The sequence below is a fragment of the Girardinichthys multiradiatus genome, chromosome 13, assembly GCF_021462225.1.
Source record: "Girardinichthys multiradiatus isolate DD_20200921_A chromosome 13, DD_fGirMul_XY1, whole genome shotgun sequence".
Classification (NCBI taxonomy): domain Eukaryota; kingdom Metazoa; phylum Chordata; class Actinopteri; order Cyprinodontiformes; family Goodeidae; genus Girardinichthys; species Girardinichthys multiradiatus.
In genome coordinates, this window is record NC_061806.1 from 25,657,786 (window position 1) to 25,677,773 (window position 19,988).

A 19,988-nucleotide genomic window follows, 5' to 3' on the forward strand; every position below is an offset into this window, starting at 1 on the left:
GTCTCTGCTGGGCCTTCTTTCAAACAGTGTCTATGTGTGAAGACCATCTCAGGTCCTCAGAGATGGTGGTTCCTAAGAACCTGAAGTGGTCCACAGCTGACACGGTGTTGTTGAGGATGGTGAGGGGGGTGTATGGGGGTGATGTTCTCCGAAAGTCCACCACCATTTCCACAGTCTTGAGTGGGTTCAGTTCAAGGTAGTTCTGACTGCACCAGTGTACCAGCTGATCCACCTGCTGTCTGTATGCAGACTCATTACTGTCCTGGATCAGTCCAATCACAGTGGTGTCATCTGCAAACTTAAGGAGTTTCACGGACGAGTCCGATGAGGTGCAGTCATTTGTGTACAGAGAGAAGAGGAGTGGGGATAGAACGCACCCTGTGGGGCACCAGTACTTATTGATCTGGATCGGGAGAGGATGCTCCCCAGTCTCACCTGCTGCTGTCAGTCCGTCAGGAAGCTGTTGATCCACTGACAGGTGGAGGCTGGGACGTTGAGCTGGTTGAGCTTCTGGTGGAGGATGTCTGGTATGATGGTGTTGAAGGCCGAGCTGAAGTCTACAAACAGGATCCTGGCGTACATCCCTGGGTGGTCGAGGTGTTGCAGGATGAAGAGTAGACCTAAGTTAACAGCATCATCTGCCGACCTGTTTGCTTGGTAAGCAAACTGCAGGGGGTCCAGCAGGGGGCCTGTGATGTCTTTCAGGTGCTTCAACACCAGCCGCTCAAAGGATTTCATGACCACAGACGTCAGAACTACAGACCTGTAGTCATTTAAACCTAGTATGGTGGGTTTCCTGGGAACCGGGATGATGGTGGATCGTTTGAGGCAGGAGGGGACCTCACATTTCTCCAGTGATTTGTTGAAGATCCTTGTGAAGATCGGAGCAAGTTGATTTGCACAGGCTTTCAGGCATGAAGGGGAGACGTTATCAGGTCCTCCAGCTTTCTTTGTTTTCATGCGCTGAAAGAGCCTGTTTACATCTTCCTCGGAGATCTTTAGTGCAGGCAGAGGATCTGAAGGTAGGGGATTGGTTACTTTAGTACATACTGAGTACATATGCATGCCACACTTTTTAGAGTTACATTTCAAACTATCTTTATTATATATGTATATTTATAATACATATGTAACTTTATACAATTTTCATTTCCAATTCAACTGTGTGTACCACTTTCTTTTTGGTCAGTCACCTAAAATCCCAATAGTTTGTATCCCAATTGTATGAATAATTATGTCCCACCAAGTGAGATATTATTAAAATAAAGCTGTCTGGTGTTTTATCTGTGTACTCAAAAGAATAATTAGGATATACACCATTTGTGTCCTCTAGCTTCACTGCTGGAAAAATATAAAATTTAGCAAAAAAACAAATTCTGTTAAACTCCTTTTCTACTGTCTGTACCAGTTGGTGGCGCAAATGCCTCTCCAAGATAATTTGCCGAAAAGGGCGAAGAAGAAGACCGGAAACTACTGTGACGTCACTTGTGCGCATGGAGTGAGGAAAACAGGGGTAAACAGTTAGCATATGTTGAAGTAAACCGAGATTTTGTGTCATTATTATGATTTCTTTTGTCTTTTAAAGGTGTACTTCGTTATTATTTCTTTAGTAAGTCCATATAAATAATTGTGCAGTTTAATAAATGAGCGAAGACTGACCCTATCGGCAGCACCTCGCTGTTTCTGTTAGCATGCTTCGCTAAATCAGTTGGTATAAGGTGATATTAGCAGGTTTCCTCCCTGTTTTGCAGGATAAAATGGACGCACAGAAAGATCTGCAGCCGCCTAAACAACAACCGATGATCTACATCTGTGGAGGTAATAAGCTGTCGGTAGAGGCTGCTATCACAACTACTGCTAACAATAAACGCTGTTCACTTATATATAGTTGTACATAAAAGTGTTGTGAGATACAGTTACATCTACAAGAATTAGAATATCGTCCAAATTTGTTTGTCACTCATTTCAGAAAGTGAAACTCGTATATAGATTTATTACACATAAAGTGAAATATTTCAGCCTTTATTTCGTGTGGTTTTGATTATGATCTGCAGACAATGAAAACCCCAAATTCAGTGTCTCAGAAATTTTTTATATTACATAGAGTCAATAAACAAAGGAAAATGTAAACAAAAACGTCCTTCTTCTAAAAAGAATGTCGGTGTAAATGCACTCAATACTTGGTCGGACCTCCCTTTGCATGAATTACTGCATCAGTGTGGCGTGGCATGGAGGTGATTAGCCTGTACTACTGAGGTGTAATAGTAGCCCAGGTGGCTTGATTGCAACCTTCATGCCATCTGCATTGGTGGGACTGATATCTCTCATCTTCCTCTTGACAATACCCCATAGATTCTCTATGGGGTTCAGGTTAGGCCAGTTTGCTGGCTGGTCATTAAACCAGCTATTGGTACCTATAGCAGTGTGGGCAGGTGCCACATCCTTCTAGAAAATACAGTCAGCATCTCCATTAAGCTTGTCAGCAGGAGGAAGCATGGATTGCTCCAAAAGGTCCATGTACCATGGGACTGTTGTCTGATGGTACATCCAGTCCTTGTTGGAAATTCCTTCAGCTCCTTCAGTGTTGATGTCAAGTTCTTGGCAGGCTCCCAAACCAGTCCTCAAAAATCCCCAGTTTTTTTGTTATGGAGACCGTTGTCCTACTAAAATTACCCTTTACTGTCCTTAACAGACCTTGGTTTTTGCACTGTTGCAAAACCAAGTTAGTTTCATTTATTATCATTTATTAGCGTTGAATGCATCAATTGAGTGTTCGGTGTTCACAGTGATGATTGATGTTTTTGTGTCATGCCTCAGGGCATGCTGGAGGATCTGACCAGACTTTTTCTGTATTTTCTTGCAGAATGTCACACTGAGAATGAAATTAAAGCTCGTGATCCCATCAGATGCAGAGAGTGTGGCTACAGAATCATGTACAAGAAGAGAACGAAGAGATGTATCCTTTTAGTGTGTGTGAGACCAAGCCACATGATATCTCTTTCTTCATTTTAAAGTCAAATGTGTAAATCTAATGCTACTCTGTTTGCACATTTCCTTAACTCTCTGATCACAGTGGTTGTTTTTGATGCCCGATGAAGAAGAGCAGAGCGACAGATTTGACTTCAGTTGTTGTTTACTGTTTTTGTAGTGTATCGCCATGTAAATAAACAGTCTTTCAGGCTTGGCTTCAACTTTCAATGTTTTATTTGTCTGCTATGAATTTCTTTTTTTTTTTTTTTTTTTTTTCAGAAGTTGATAAAATGATTTTATTAAAAGTCACAAATTGTACTTTGTTGTTCTCATAATGTAAAGTGCAATGGCTTTTCTAGTCTTTTTAATAGGAGATTTCTTATGGGCACATTTAAAACGGTTACAGATACACATATAGGAGCATTTCAATACCTTAGAATAACAGACATTTTTATTTGAGTAAATAATTTTAAAAAATGAAACTTGTATAGATGCACAGTATTACAAAGTGATTTCATGTGAATTTGATTTAAATTTTATTGTAATAATTATGGCTAACTGATAATGAAAATCTAAAAGTCATTGTTTTAAAAAATAAAGGAAAATTACACAACAATTAAGAAGAAAACAAATGCCAATGATGGTTCAGGTCAGGCAAGTTTATTGAGTTTATTGTTAAATGAAGCTTATTAACACCTTTTGGTACCTTCGGCAGTGTGGGCAGGTGCCTAGTTCTGCTGGAAATTGAAATCAGTATCTCCATAAAGCCTTTCAGGAGAGGGAAACATGAAGTGCTCTGAAACGTTCTGATAGATGACTGCACTGACTTTGGACTTGATAAAGCACAGTGGACTAACACCAGCAGGTGGCATAGTAATAATATTAACAAATTTTATTTATAATACACTTTCCAGCAAATCTCAAAAGTGCTACATGATAAAACAAATGCTAAAAAAAAAAAAAAAACAGCATAAAAACAAGTGGCTCAAATCATCCTTGACTTTGGAAACTTCCTGCTGGATCTCAAGCAACTTGGATTTTGTACCTCTCCTTTCTGAGTGCTTTATGTCACAATCATCTCTAGGCTGCATGTGCACATTTTTCTAACAGAGTTTTTCCTTCCACTCACCTTTCCATTACTATGCTTTTATTTGGCACTTTGTGAACAGTCCACATCTTTCGCAATGACGGTTCTGTGGCTAACCTTCCTTGTGGATGATGTCAGTAACTGTATGCTGGACAACTGTCATGCCAGCAGTCTTCCCCACAACAGTGTTGTAAAAATCCGCTTTTAAAATTTGTTTTGTATAAAATTCTTATTTTTATGTTGGGTTTTCATTAGCTATACGTTTTATTTTTTTAAATATATAACTGATTAATCTACATAGTATACATGTCTCACTTTTTGAATTTAATTGCAGAAATAACTTTATGATGACATTTGTGTTATTGAGATCCAATAGTATATGACATAATAATGCCAAAAAACTATATTTTGCATTTCTCTTTCATAAACTACATAACTATAATATCTGATTTTACCTCTAAAATGTTTTGAAAAGTGGTTGCCCAGATGGTGCCCATTGATAAAAACCAACAGTTTTATTAGGCTACAAGTGCCACACAATAAAAAACAAAATCAGATAGATTAAATATTCTATAAAGAAATACATTTCATAAATCCTCTGCAACTAGGTTAAGCAGTTGGTGAATCCTTGGCAGTTGGGTTGGATGATTTGGTGCAGAATTCAAGGACTCTTTTGGCCTTTTAAGAAATCTAATCTGCATTTGAGTAAAATATTTCATGTTTAACTGTTCAACTCTGTTTTCTTTTACTAAACAAACCTTAAAAAAATGATTGAGATTTATGAAACATTGATTCTATTTGTGAAAACACAAAGACAGAATTTTCCCTGCTTTTCTGCCATCTGTCTTCTCAACATTTATTGTATTTCTTCATGTTTCTAATTAGATGTATAATAAAGAGCTTTGGTTGCTAAGTGAGTTTCCTCTGCGGGGTGATCCTGTGTTGACAGAGGGGCGCGGATAGGGCCCCGTACGTGCTAGAACCGCCCCTGCCGTCAGCTCTGAGGTCCAAGCTGTCTTCCTGCTGCAGCAGCTCTGCGCCGCTGTGGCTCTTCCCCCCACTGTGACATCACTTCTGACGCCTCAGACTGGAGGTGTGTCCAGCAGAAAACCCCCATCACGGATGTAGCTGCGGTGCGGAGGTAGACCGAGAAGCGCAGGGAGGGAGGAAGAGTTTGGACGCACTGCGGAGGGGAGTGCAGCCATGGGGAACGCGCAGGAGAAATCCCCCGGAAGCAGCGGAGGAGAGAAGGCGAGACGGGGTCAATCCGGCGGTAAGGAGAGAGCTCCAGGACAGAGAGGTGCAAACGGCGCTCCGAGAGAAAACAGCCCTGCAGGTAAGGAAGAGGAGCAGCAGCAGCCGGATAGTTCTGGGGTGGATAGGAGTTACCTGGATGCTCCGGCTGGAGCTTTGCCTCCTCACCTGGGCCGGCTGAAGAATGAAGGGAACTACCTCTTTAAAAATGGCCAGTTTGGAGACGCGCTGGAGAAGTACTCCCAGGCTATAAATGGATGTTGTGAGGCAGGTGAGGAACAGCTGAACCCCAGATTTCAACTCTTCATCACCTTGATTAATTGTTCTTATTTGGACTTTTAATAGCCCCAAGTCTGAACACAAGTGTTCAAAAAGGCCTAAATTGCCTTAAATGGTTTAACAATTCAGATATTTTTTTATTATTATTAAAAGGAGATTGACATTTCTGCCGTTTCTTCTTGAAAATTACTATATATTTTTTTTGCTGTAACAGTTTAGGTTGCGTTTTAAAACAAGTCTATTTTCATGCAGTGCTATTTATTGCAATTACATAAAAAGCATCCTGCCACGGAGTCAGTAACAGCAGCAGATGGGTAGCTCACTAAAACGCTGAAAACATCTTGTAACCTCCCAATGGCAATGAGATAAGTGTTGGCTCTCACTATAATTTGGCTCCCCTAACTCACTGTATAAAACATTAGTTTTGCTTGTATTGTATGACGCTGCTTGTCTTAACAAAGCTGCTCCACCCTGCATTTAAATACAGAGTAAAAAGGACTCTGTGGTCACGAGGACTTATCAATGCAGATGATTGTGGCTGCTGATAGAAACCATGAGATGATGGATCTGGGCTTTTAGCAATGACCATAGACTTTATACACAATGCCTTCCAAAAAAATGTTCTGCCTCTTGAACATTTTCATATTGTGTCATGTTAAAACTAGGAACAGTATACGGTTTTAAAACCGCTGGAAAAGATTGGTCTGCATTCTAATTTATCCCCCTTTACCTCTTTATAAAATCCAGGTAAACCAGTTGCCATCACGTCACTTAGCATTAACTCTGCCGGGGCTACAGAGATACACAACTCAAATGAGAATAGGTCCGCAGCACAGCTATTGGTCATTGCTCTACATTCTTTTGCAGACACAACAAACATGTGGGAGAATGTCCTCTGGTCAGATTAGATAAAAACTGAATGCTTTGCACTGCACACAAAGGCCTAATGCTGCACATCACCCTAAAAATACCATCCACATTATGAAATATGGTGGTGGCACCATCATGTGGTGGGGATGCCTTTCTTCAGCAAGGGCAGGGAAGCTCATCAGAGTTGATTGAAAGATGGATGGAGATGCAAGCCTGAATGAAAAACTGTTGGAGAGCATGTCAAAGCAGATTCATGCATTAGAATGGTTGAGTCAAAGTCCAGACCTAAATCCAGTTGAGAATCAGTGGCAAGAGTTAAACATTGTTGCCTCTTTCAGAGTTTCAGCTATTCTGAAAAGAAAAATTGTTAAAAATGTCAGTGTACATGTAAAAAGTTGGTAGAGACAAACCCCAAAAGACTTGCAACTGTAACTGTAGCCAAACATGGTTCTACAAAGTACTGTACTTAAGGTGGCTGAGCAGAAATACACGCCTCACTTTTAAGATTTTAATGCTTAAAAATGTGAAAGCCATGCATCATTTTTCTTCCATGACACAATGATGTACTACTTTGTGTTGGTCCACAAAAACCTTAATTAAATACTTTAATTACTTTTGGTTGTAGCGAGACACAATGTAAAACAGTTCAAGGGCTATCAATACTTTTGCAAATCTCTGTGTTTACTGTGAACACTCCTGTGGCTGTTACTGGAACATTTAGAAGAAAAGATAGTGTTTTTATTCCCAGTTTTATCCTTGCTTATAAGAACAAAGACATAAGTCTGGTTTGTCAAATGAGTTGTTTTGACTCTCCTCCTTGCAGGCATTGATAGTCCAGAAGATCTGAGTATCCTCTACTCCAACAGAGCTGCCTGTAACCTGAAGGATGGAAACAGCAGTGCCTGCATAGAAGACTGCAACAAGTGCGTGACCAAATCTACATGGTTTTTATAGTTCTGTTATCATTAAAGGACAATTCTCTTATATAACCTCACGCTAATAGGACAGAGTAATTAGGTAGTTATTAAAATTTTTTTTTTTTACAATGCTGTGAAACAGTGTTTGCCCCTCACACATTTCTATAGTTTTTGCTTTTTTAACACAATTAAATGTTTCAAATAATAAAAAAAATTAAAAATCTAACAAAAATAACCCTTCACAGTACTTTTCTAGGCATAAAATCATAAAGTACTGAGCAACACGCCATGGCAACAGGAAAAAAAACCATTAACATTACTCAGGAACTGGCATCGATGATTCCCAGAAACCTGGTGAGAACCTTAAAGGAATGTATGATTGATTATCATCTGCATAGAAGTGATGGGAAATGCCAGTAAAAAGAGTTTAAAATGTAACAAAAAGGTAACACGTACAGCAGAAACTCTAGTGGCCCAAATACAGAACCTGGAGGTAGACCATAGCTGAGTGGACTTTTATAGAACCTGTGATTTTACAGAAAAGGATTGGTTGGGTATAAATAACATTAACCTGTTTTAGAAGATACTGATACACCCATCAAATCAAAAAGTCATTCAAAGTTTGACTTTTGAAAATAACAACTGTAGGCGCGGCCCTGATGGTGTAGGGGTTAAGGGTGCGACCATATACGGAGGCTACAGTCCTCGAGGTGGCCGTCCCGGGTTCGAGTCCCGGACCTGGTGACATTTGCCGAATGTCTCCCCCTCTCTCTACCCCTCTTTCCTGTCTGCCTACTGCCAAAAAATAAAAATAAAGGCCACTAGTGCTGAAAAAATATCTTTAAAAATAAAAACTGTAGAGTTAAGTATTTTTTTACCACACTGAAATTTCAGCAATTTTGGCTTGATATCTCTTAACCATGGAAAACAATCTATAATTTAAAATAGAAGATGAGAACCTCGGTTGCCTCTGGATTATTTTTTTAACCAGTTTGCTTGCATGTCAGTGATTTTTTTTGTATTCATCTTTTGGTCTGTTATTTTCAGTGCTCTTAACTCATTTTTCTGATTAAATCTGGATTTAACCGATTAGGTTTGAACCTGAATTTTGTTTGAACTAATACAACACTATCTCTGGCAAAATACTCATATTGTTTGTACTGCTTTCTAGAGGCATAATTTACAATTTTGGGTTAGGTTCCAGATTAAGTATTTATTTAGGGTAAAGGTATGCTTTTGCTCATGAATAAAAATCACCATCAAGTTACACCTTTGACACGAACACAATCACACACAGTGAAGCACTTGATGTGATTCGGTCTGTGCATTTCTCTAATCCTCTTAGGGCTTTAGAGCTACAGCCCTTCTCCTTGAAGCCCTTGTTGCGCAGAGCCATAGCTAATGAGTCACTGGAGCGCTACGGGAAGGCCTACGTGGATTACAAGACGGTGCTGCAGATCGACACCGGGGTCCAGGCGGCTCATGACAGCGTCCACAGGTTGGATGAACATAGACGCAAACATTTCTGAGTCTGTTATGTTTTAACAGGAGGTTTGAGGTTCAGAATTAATTAATTCTGTATTTTTCCATTTTACATCTGGTTTTAATAGGTAAAAACTCACAGTTTTTAATAGTTGTTTTAAACGGAACTAAAGAACGCATCTAATCAGCTTTAAATGTATTATGTGGTCAATTCAGAGCATCTTTTCAGTTCATCAATAACTAAAAATGCTGATTTCAGTCTTCGGCATTTACTGAAACAGGCAGTCGGCACAACACAGAGCTATGCTGCTGTTGGACACCAATGGGTCCTTTGGCAAAATAACCAGTGGCCTTCAGGCTGCAGCTTTGGGAAGATGCATTTGCAATAGAGGTCCTGAACTTAGCCCATGTGAACTCTTCTTGTGGTGTTAGTAGAAGATCTCTTGAACAGGGTTCTCTGCCAGACATTGTCCTCAATACTTGTTAAGATTGACAAGATCCTCCTAGAAGCTTCTCCTCATACCAACTCACCAATCACCGTTCTTTCCAGTCACAGCTGCATTAAAACGATGGGTTTTCCAGTTGACACCTCTTCCAGAACATTGTTTTTGAAACCCTAAAAAGGCTGCACACTCTGAACTGCTGTTTGATGTATAATCACAAAAGAACAGTAAGAGGTTTCCCTTTTGAAAATTAAACCAGTAAAGAAGCAAACCTCTCACTCACCTGGGAGAACCTCAACCCCAAGGCACTTACAGGGCACCTCCAGGGAGGGAGAAAGTCAAGTCCACTCTTCAGGAATTAGTTACCAAAGCTAAAGACTGTGTGGCTGAGTCCAACTCTAGTTGTTATCACTCAGACTCACACAACAGCTCTGTTTACATCCCTGATAGTGAGGTGACATACCACAACTTTAGAGTCAATTTATGACACCACCCCTGGCCGGACACCTGACTTACATGGAACCCTACCAGGAACTAAAGCGTGCCGTGGAAGACCATACCAGACCCAAATGCCAGCTATGAAAGTTCCTGCATTTATCAATGCTGATCCTATAAACCCAGTTTCAGTGTTTGTCTACTAAAGGAAAACACTTATGTGGCGTTGCTCTCCTTGTTATCTGCCAGGATCACAAAGGTGCTGATCGAGCAGGACGGGCCTGAATGGAGAGAAAAGCTACCGGAGATTCCTGTTGTCCCTCGGTCCGTCCAGCAGCAGCACAGGGAGAAACCCGTCAGCATTGAGCTGGCACAGGTGCGAGTTGCCAGGGCTGCACAGGAGGAAGGTTGGTTACATCACTTTATCCCTGCCTGGATCTTACAGTTAATATTGTGTAAATATGATCAGCAGGTACTAACCTCCATTAATTTGGCCCTGAAGAAATAAAGCACCTGCAGTAAAGTGGAATGAAATTTACAAAAAGAATCTATTGAATCATGAGATTAGAAAGCAGCATTTACAGAGAATGAGTGTGTAAATGCAGAAGGTGCTCCAGCTGACAGTGTGTGTGTTTAGAGTTGTATCAATAATGCAGAGAGAAGCCGATCCTCGACTGTAGTGCTGCTGTAATGGAACAATCCAGGTCAGGTTTCCTCAGGGTTCCGACTTTTCAAACAGCCCAGACGACTCCACACAGAAGCTGAATGAAACTGTATTTCAATATATTGTGTGTCTCTAACAGAACTTACACAAACATGCGAATAACTTGTGTTTTTTGTGCTCATTAAGAAAATAAAACTAAATCCTAAATGGAGGAAGTCCCTGAGACAGATGATTTCATGAACAGTTAATGAGTATCCTTCACAGAACAGCTGCTGCTGTTTCTGAAGAATCACTTTACTTTTCAGCCTTAAACAAAACTGGGTAGAAGTCTTGAATCGTCCTTTAGTACTGCATATTTTGCCTCAAAGTGTTTCAAAATTGAATCTAAGACACTTTGAGCTGCTTGACTGTGGATTGTTTAGGTACCAAGACTCAAGGTAGGAACCAGTGTTGTGTTTGCATCTAACAATCAACTTACAAAGGTCCAACTAAATAAGACCTTTTATATCTAAGATCAAATTGGAATCTATGTCTATATGACTGGATTGAACTGACTGTATATTTCTGAATATAAACTGTATCTTTGTTTTTTGTAAAGTGCCTTGAGACAACATTTGCAGTGACACAACATACAGGTCCTTCTCAAAATATTAGCATATTGTGATAAAGTTCATTATTTTCCATAATGTAATGATGAAAATTTAACATTCATATATTTTAGATTCATTGCACACTAACTGAAATATTTCAGGTCTTTTATTGTCTTAATACGGATGATTTTGGCATACAGCTCATGAAAACCCAAAATTCCTATCTCACAAAATTAGCATATCATTAAAAGGGTCTCTAAACGAGCTATGAACCTAATCATCTGAATCAACGAGTTAACTCTAAACACCTGCAAAAGATTCCTGAGGCCTTTAAAACTCCCAGCCTGGTTCATCAGTCAAAACCCCAATCATGGGTAAGACTGCCGACCTGACTGCTGTCCAGAAGGCCACTATTGACACCCTCAAGCAAGAGGGTAAGACCCAGAAAGAAATTTCTGAACGAATAGGCTGTTCCCAGAGTGCTGTATCAAGGCACCTAAGTGGGAAGTCTGTGGGAAGGAAAAAGTGTGGCAGAAAACGCTGCACAACGAGAAGAGGTGACCGGACCCTGAGGAAGATTGTGGAGAAGGGCCGATTCCAGACCTTGGGGGACCTGCGGAAGCAGTGGACTGAGTCTGGAGTAGAAACATCCAGAGCCACCGTGCACAGGCGTGTGCAGGAAATGGGCTACAGGTGCCGCATTCCCCAGGTCAAGCCACTTTTGAACCAGAAACAGCGGCAGAAGCGCCTGACCTGGGCTACAGAGAAGCAGCACTGGACTGTTGCTCAGTGGTCCAAAGTACTTTTTTCGGATGAAAGCAAATTCTGCATGTCATTCGGGAATCAAGGTGCCAGAGTCTGGAGGAAGACTGGGGAGAAGGAAATGCCAAATGCCAGAAGTCCAGTGTCAAGTACCCACAGTCAGTGATGGTCTGGGGTGCCGTGTCAGCTGCTGGTGTTGGTCCACTGTGTTTTATCAAGGGCAGGGTCAATGCAGCTAGCTATCAGTAGATTTTGGAGCACTTCATGCTTCCATCTGCTGAAAAGCTTTATGGAGATGAAGATTTCATTTTTCAGCACGACCTTGCACCTGCTCACAGTGCCAAAACCACTGGTAAATGGTTTACTGACCATGGTATCACTGTGCTCAATTGGCCTGCCAACTCTCCTGACCTGAACCCCATAGAGAATCTGTGGGATATTGTGAAGAGAACGTTGAGAGACTCAAGACCCAACACTCGGGATGAGCTAAAGGCCGCTATCGAAGCATCCTGGGCCTCCATAAGACCTCAGCAGTGCCACAGGCTGATTGCCTCCATGCCACGCCGCATTGAAGCAGTCATTTCTGCCAAAGGATTCCCGACCAAGTATTGAGTGCATAACTGTACATGATTATTTGAAGGTTGACGTTTTTTGTATTAAAAACACTTTTCTTTTTTTGGTCGGATGAAATATGCTAATTTTGTGAGATAGGAATTTTGGGTTTTCATGAGCTGTATGCCAAAATCATCCGTATTAAGACAATAAAAGACCTGAAATATTTCAGTTAGTGTGCAATGAATCTAAAATATATGAATGTTATATTTTCATCATTACATTATGGAAAATAATGAACTTTATCACAATATGCTAATATTTTGAGAAGGACCTGTAAGTAAAATCCAGAATTCAATTTAAACAGCCTGTCACGTTTGCATATCTGCCTCAGATTTGAATACATGCAGCTTTAAGTACATAATGTTCCGGTGTCCGCGTGCTACACTGATGATATTGTAGCACACGCAATGCCATCTCCAGCTAAGCCAGAGTGCCGCTGATTTTTAAGACATCTCAAAAAATTCAGTGGTATGAGCATTGTAAATTAGAGATTACCATATATACCAAACACACGGACCCCCACAGCAGAATTTATGCAAATGCAACAGCAATGACTAGAGGATAACATTACTTAACCACATTCTACGATATTTGCATTCTTTCTCTGCACTGATGAAGATTCTCTCACCTCGGCATGCTGAATTCTTAAAGCGGCTCCAACTCCGACCTCTTTTTCTTATTAATTTATCTAATATTTATTTGACCTCTTTTGGGCGCTCATAGACTGGGTTGAAATTTCATCCCAAGATGGTCAGGCAATTTTTAAGTGTGAAAATATCCTAAGAGGTTAAGACCACAGCAAACGTAACTTACTATGTGCTGACGCAGTAGCAGGATTTTGACTTCATACCCTCCATCGCAAAACACGCACAAGACAAAATGATAGAAATGTTTCTTGTATGGACTATTGCTTTGCATGTAGGCAAGGTATGTTCATTTGTATAGCAGATTTATGACCAAAACACATTTTTCTTACTACACAAAGGAGCATGGCAAGATAAGAAACAATGTTAAAGCACGTTGTCACAAAGACACCATTTGATCCCATTTCTTTAGATAAATCTACAAAATTAGTAAAGATAAAACAGTCTGATGGACATATAATAATATTTTTTTACAACTAGGAAGGTGATTCTTACCTGAAAACTTGGCATACAGTGTATGATCAACTGAAGGATGACGCATCTCTCAGGTCCTGTATCAGGTCTTTGCTGAATTTCTTTGCACATAGCTGTCACATACTTTTCATCTGCTGTAAATAATTATTTTGCCTTTACACTGTTGTCCTCCAGTTGTCTACATTGCTCATTTTGAACACACTGCTCAACATGCTCTCATGATTAGCTACAAGGACTTAGAGCACATCGGGAAGCCCAGGGATCATGCTTAAACATTGATACAGGCTGTACTTTGTAAACACAAACATAGAAAACCATTGAAACCAATAAATTACAACCTACTATGGTTAGAGACTCACAAAATCTACTTCTGTAGCACGGGATTGTAATTGTATTTTTATGGACGATTGTTTTTAGAATTGCCTCAAATTTTGGAAAAACTGATTAGCTTCTCTATTATACTGTCACTGTTTGATGAATTTGTTTTATAAAATAATTAAATTGTTGGTCCTCTGTTTCATCTTATGTCCTTCAAATTTATTTGCAAGAATTGCAGAGGTAATAGAAGCTGCAGGGAGTTTTTACAAACAGTACATCTGAAGCTTTGTAGGCTCCTTTCAAATGTTCAAACTGGCTAGAAAAGCCTGCTTTTGAAATGTTTGCAAAAAAACATTTTTAAAAATCCAAAACTTCGATTTTAAATTGTCTTCAAACTCTGATGTGCTCTTGATACTTGAAAGTGGTTTTTCATAAAGAGTGATGAGTCATGTTGTTCTCTAACTACATGTGAGCCTGTGGCTGTTTTAGTGGCTGCGTTGAGGATTTTCATTAGTTGTAGCAGCTTTCTCAGCACAGCAGACAGCTAGCTCAGGAGGAATCGAACTCATCTGCTCTGCTCCATTTATTGATAAGACCTGAAATAGTCTAAACAGGCTTCTTAAGTGAAATCCATTAAATAAACTCATCTCCTGAAGTGTAGAAGAAAAAAAACAACCTTCAGTGATGAAAACGGACCCTTCATGAAACATACCTCTGTATTAATCAGTCATGGGAGTATTGATTGGCTTTTTATTTACTTGTTTATGTTTAAAGGTTTTCATAAATTTGCTATTTCTCTGTCTGCAGCCAGGAGAAAAGAGGCCCACTTTACTTTACTCAAACACGAAGGCAACAGTCTGGTGAAGAAGGGTGTCTTCCAGGAGGCTCTAGAGAAGTACAACGAATGTCTCTCAATAAAACCTGATGAATGCGCCGTTTACACAAACAGGTCAGTCCAAAACAACACAGAAATATTAATGCTTCTTATCTTAAAACATGTGTTTGAGAGACACAGTTACAGCTTGATTGCTGAAAATGTACACTCATCATGAACATGAATGACCTTATAATTTTAGACTTTTAATTATTTATTTCAGCAGTTCCTTCCCTTAATTTATTGAAGATTTTCTGCAATCTGCATAGGGTCAAATTTTAAACTGGTTTGTTTCCTTTAACAAACTTGGCTTTTAGGCAGAGTATATACATTTGTAACAGAGTTGACATCAGGTCAGCTGTTAATTTGAGGGGAAGTTGAAAATTTAGTAAGGATGTTCTTGGTGTTCATTATTCCTCCACTGTGAACAAGGCGTTTTAGGAGATTAAATGTTCTGCCACAAACAAATGCAGCTAGTTTTTCTGACATTTTCCTCTTCAGTAACTCTATTCCTAGACAAACAGTAGAGGGCACCACATTTTTATCAAGACAAGAGCAGTCTTATTTATAAACTTAAAATGTGACCGAAAACAGATAATAAAACTACAGCCCTTTACAAGAATTTAGCAATAGATACATGTAAATGAAGAAGTTAAAAAAGTTACATGGAAACTTCAGAGTTGAACCACAGTTTTGACCTTTTGTTAGCAATATGTATAAATACTGACGGAATGGAAAAAAATATTTTAATAAAACTGAGAATATTTGAAGCGGGAACATTTTTCCTCTCCCACTAGAGCCATTTGTTTCCTGAAACTGAATCAGTTCGAAGAGGCCAAACAGGACTGCGACTCGGCGCTGCAGCTGGATCCAGCAAACAAGAAAGCCTTCTACAGACGGGCCCTGGCTTTTAAGGGATTACAGGTGCCGAACACACTACTACCACTGATTTATTTGTTTCTGCTGTTTTACTGATGTTGTGTCTGTGTGATCACATCCAGGATTACCTGTCGGCCAGCAGCGACCTCCAGGAGGTCCTCCAGCTGGACCCCAAAGTCCATGAGGCTGAGCAGGAGCTTGAGGAGGTTACCTGTCTTCTGAGGCAAAGCTTGATAGATAAGGCAGCACACACATGAAGTGGAAGGGTAGAACATATTTTTAATAGCACCAACACAGCTCCACACATTTGCTGATGGGTGTGTAGTATAATGAATAGAAATAAGTTTATACATCAAACAAAAGAAAAGAAAGGTAACATTTGATTAACTCCCGCAGGGTGGAGACTGCACAGTGGCATGCTAAATGTTGGGTTCTTCAGGTAGATTTCTATTTTCTGTATTTAGCTGACCAAGTGGAGGATAAACTGATCTTCAACTCAAATATAGTTTAATATTCAGCATTCTGTTCAACAGTTTCATGAAAATAAGCAGTATATTTCTTTTTACATTTCTAAAGTAAGAAAAGAAAGAATCACAATGAAACATTGCTGCAACACCTTTACCACAGCCTCAAACATTTGTTATCTTGTTAGCGCTTACAGTTGAAACCAGATATTAATACAAATAAATATATATATATATATATATATATAATATAAATACGCTTCATAAAAAGACACGGGAAATTTTCCTCTCCGTCTGACATTAAATAAGACTAAGGTTTTTTGTTTTAGGTCATTTCTGATTATCATTATTGCTATTCGCTAAACTCTAAAATGACCAGAGAGATTTCTTTTACATATATTTCTTTGATACTTGCTTAAATTACCTTGTATTGTATGACTTAAACATGTTGCGTATCCCTTCAGAAGGTTCTCACAATAATTTTCTGGAAGTTTGGCCCATTCCTTCTGACAGAGCTGGTGTACTTGAGTGAGGTTGGTAGGCCGCCTTACTCACACACCTTGTCAACTCTGTCCACAAATTTTGTTTGAGACTGAGGGCTTTGTGATGGCCACACCAAAAAAAATGTTTTGCTGCATGCTTAGGGTCTTTGTCCACTGTGAAGACTAATATGCGCCTAGCAGGCACTTCAAAATGCAGAAGCACTTAAAAGTAGAAAGTTAATGGCAGTAGTAACTCCTTTAGTGACTTCATCTAGGAGAGAAACATCAAAACAGATACGCTTTGAGCCAGTTTTCAAGTATATAGGCTAAAAGAGAGCATACACAGTCACAGCAATAGCTCATTGAATTGCTTTGTCTAGGGGAGAGACAGTGTTAAATACTGAAAGACAGGACTAAGTGTATCATCTATAGGAGTACATGAAAGATGTAACTTATATGAAGAGAAAAAGCAAAGAGAGAACATAAAGTTAAAACCTGAAAAAATGGCAAATAATGCAAAATTGGAGAGTAGTAGGAGAATGTAGCAGAGTGTAGAAATGTGATTATTATGTCCTCCAGCAGCCTAAACCTATAGCAGCATAACTACTGAGGATAACCTAAGCCACTCTAAGTTTTATTATAAAGGAAAGTTTTAAGCTTAGTCTTAAAAGTAGACAGTGTCTGCCTCACGGACTAAAACTGGGAATTGGTTTCCCAGGAGGGGAGCTCGATAACTAAAGGATCTGCCTCCCATTCTACTTTTAGAGACTCTAGGAACCACCAGTAAACCTGCAGTCTGAGGAAGAAGAGCTTGATTGAGAACATTTGGAACAATTAGATCCCTGATGTATGATGGAGCTTGATCATTAAGCACTTTATATGTGTGGATATTCCATCTTTGAAGTCAGTTAATGTTTTGTTCTGGAGCTGTGAGCTATATAAAGTACCAGACATTTGGCCCCAGTTTTGTATGCCACACTGCAGCAGCCCTTTTCTGTTCATCAGTGGTGTAAAAGGGGAAAATGACAGACGTTTACCCCTGACTGGAGCACCTTGAAAAACCAGCTTTTCAGCTCCGTACCATGAAGTGTGTCTGGTAAACCACTGCTGCTCTGCAGAAAACCCTATGTAACAATATGCTTCATTTAAAAAGGCAAATGTCAAGGTACATGTAACTTGCTGGCAGTAATAATAATTATGCCCATTGTGATGTCATATATTGTAAATAGAGTTACCTGTGATGAAATAAGGAAGGACAGAGTGGATAATGTGTGCCTTATTGAGATTTCTACCGCGCTTAGAAAGATATATGCCAAGATTAAAATTTCGAAGTCTGTTTGGTTTTTGGTTTTAAAGATGTTTGATTCCAAACTGAGCTGGGAATTAAAACAATGTATTGAAACTAATCTGACATATTTTTATGTTTAAGATGCATATTGTTTTTGGCACAACAAGACAACTGAACAACTGCATTTCATTCGGCAATGTTAGAGAAAGGGATTTTTACTGCTTTTCCTTGAAATTTTGGTTACAGGTCACCCGACAGATTTTAGACCTTCAACTATTATGAGTTTGTTTTAGATAGATGCACCATCAACATTATGGTAAATGTTCACTAGTTTTTCCTCATGCAGATTGCCATAAAGACATCGGATATCATTTAAATCATTTGGTGTGGCTTTTACAGCCACCTGTGAAACATCATGGAAATTGTAGACTACATATGTTTTTTTTTTTTTTTTTTCATCTTGCGATCCTGCCTTTGTGTCATTATGGAAGAAATATGCCCCTGAGGACTCAAGTTGGCTGGTTTTTTATATTTTGCCAGGTGAATTTGTTAATGTATTCGTGACAACTGAATGTGGGTGCATTGAGAAAACGCACAGGTATGCAGATGACAAAAAGAATGCTTAGTATTTAGGTACTAAAAATGTTTCAATGAGACTAGTGTCACCAGTTAAGCCCAAACGTTTTCATACCCCTTGCATGATTTTCATTCAAGATAATTTTGTTTTGCACTGAAAATTCAGTAACATGCAAAACATAATTTGGACAACCATCTTTGTCGTTTAAAAGACCCAAAACCTACCACCATTAATCAAACAATTGACAAGCTTTAGAGCTTTTACATCTCATGTGAAAAAATGGCTCGAACACAGAAAAATTCGGGAACCCTGAAACTTCTGAACTGCTGAACAAGTTTTATGCATTATTTGAATCAAAGTTGTGGGTGTTTTTTCATTGAAGTCTTATTTTACTGGTAATTTTAAATACATTTTTTTGCAATATGAGTTTGATAGGTTAACTTCTGGATTGCAGGGAAGTTTGTTTTACTGTGGGCCTGCGAATTAGCCTTTGGCTAGAGGGCAAATAGGACAATGGTTTATTTTAACATGTGACGTCTTACCCCTGATCAAATAAATTTTAATAAAAAAATGACATAGAGAAAGATAAAAAAGGTGCATTAATTTTGGGAAAATAAGTGAATTTGCTTTTTTGGCATGTTGGAAATTATGTATACCCTTATTTATACCCTTTTCATTGGTATTGCAGCAACCACACCGTTCTTATCTCTCATGTTTCCACAGGTATTTTGACAATTGATCTTTGATGATGAACTCTTAAGTCTTTGTCATCTCCCAAATCTTAAGCTCCCTCCACAGATTCTCTAACACATCCTTTCTGTCACTGTCATCATTCTGGACCTGAAAGTCACAATATATAAATTAAGTTTCAATCACCCTGTGGGAACCTTGGGACCCACTTGTAGCCACCTTTTAAATTTTTAATATAAGGCAAATGGCATGACATTTTCCCATAGTTAATGGTCTGGATCCATGTTAAAAATTGGCACCTCTCTTCTCATCCCACCTTCACTGTTTAAATGTTACTCGTACACTGGCCCAAACAGGTCCCCATTGACAGCCATTCAAACAATACTTTTGCATATACTTTAATGAATCACATAAAGCTTTTCAAACGTCTGCTGAAGTCGATTAAAAGATTTAAGCTTTAAAAGTACACCCCAGAGGACTAAAGTGGACCCAGAATTTGACTTCTTTAAATCGCATCTCATTTCTGAGCACGGAATATCTCTTAGTGGACTAACATGTACTTAAAACAGTACCAGGGGTGTAAAATCTATGAGAATATATGTAAACTCTATACAACACAATGTGCCACTTGTTTTATTTCATTAGGTTTTTCTTTGATGAATCCCTTCCAATAAAAATGAACAAAGCTCAGCTCTTTCTGGAAATGTTTTTTTTTTATTGCATCATGGAATGTAAAAGCATGTACTGTATGTAAATAACCTAAAATTAATGTAAATAAATGACAGTTTGAATGCTGAATTTTTTGATGTAATTTGTTAGGGTTATTCATGTTATGTTATTGTGGCGTAGGCCTCCCTGGTAAGGCCTACGCCACGGTATTGGAGAGGAGAGTCCAGCCGATAGTCGAACCTCGGCTTCTGGAGGAGCAGT

At 39.2% G+C, this 19,988-nt stretch overlaps 2 protein-coding genes across 4 annotated transcripts; both read left to right on the forward strand.

The window, feature by feature from the left end:
- The first annotated feature begins 1,423 nt into the window (after window positions 1–1,423).
- On the forward strand, window positions 1,424–3,198 carry polr2k (RNA polymerase II, I and III subunit K). 3 transcript variants are annotated; one of them, XM_047383220.1, is made up of 4 exons: window positions 1,424–1,513; window positions 1,752–1,818; window positions 2,864–2,956; window positions 3,074–3,198. In XM_047383220.1, the coding sequence occupies exons 2-4, from the start codon at window positions 1,758–1,760 to the stop codon at window positions 3,094–3,096; spliced, it is 177 nt and encodes a 58-aa protein (XP_047239176.1). In that variant the 5' UTR covers window positions 1,424–1,513; window positions 1,752–1,757; the 3' UTR covers window positions 3,097–3,198. The 3 variants fall into 3 exon arrangements, with proteins under 3 accessions (XP_047239176.1, XP_047239178.1, XP_047239177.1); XM_047383222.1 differs by having other exon boundaries at window positions 1,484–1,536; XM_047383221.1 differs by having other exon boundaries at window positions 1,485–1,609.
- A 1,938-nt stretch (window positions 3,199–5,136) lies between these two features.
- spag1a (sperm associated antigen 1a) lies at window positions 5,137–19,856 on the forward strand. The gene is made up of 7 exons (XM_047383261.1): window positions 5,137–5,582; window positions 7,284–7,383; window positions 8,723–8,875; window positions 9,987–10,144; window positions 14,612–14,753; window positions 15,476–15,602; window positions 15,680–19,856. Exons 1-7 carry the CDS (start codon window positions 5,261–5,263, stop codon window positions 15,812–15,814), a joined length of 1,137 nt encoding a protein of 378 aa, XP_047239217.1. The 5' UTR covers window positions 5,137–5,260; the 3' UTR covers window positions 15,815–19,856.
- The last annotated feature ends 132 nt before the right edge of the window (window positions 19,857–19,988 follow it).

Excerpts from the sequence above, each read along its gene's own strand:
- polr2k (XM_047383220.1), top strand. The coding sequence starts at position 1,758 with ATGGACGCACAGAAAGATCTGCAGCCGCCTAAACAACAACCGATGATC. Across the intron at positions 1,819-2,863 it reads GATGATCTACATCTGTGGAG|AATGTCACACTGAGAATGAA; the intron begins GTAATAAGCTGT and ends ATTTTCTTGCAG. Across the intron at positions 2,957-3,073 it reads CAAGAAGAGAACGAAGAGAT|TGGTTGTTTTTGATGCCCGA; the intron begins GTATCCTTTTAG and ends CTCTGATCACAG.
- spag1a (XM_047383261.1), top strand. The coding sequence starts at position 5,261 with ATGGGGAACGCGCAGGAGAAATCCCCCGGAAGCAGCGGAGGAGAGAAG. Across the intron at positions 7,384-8,722 it reads TGCATAGAAGACTGCAACAA|GGCTTTAGAGCTACAGCCCT; the intron begins GTGCGTGACCAA and ends TAATCCTCTTAG. Across the intron at positions 14,754-15,475 it reads TGCGCCGTTTACACAAACAG|AGCCATTTGTTTCCTGAAAC; the intron begins GTCAGTCCAAAA and ends CTCTCCCACTAG.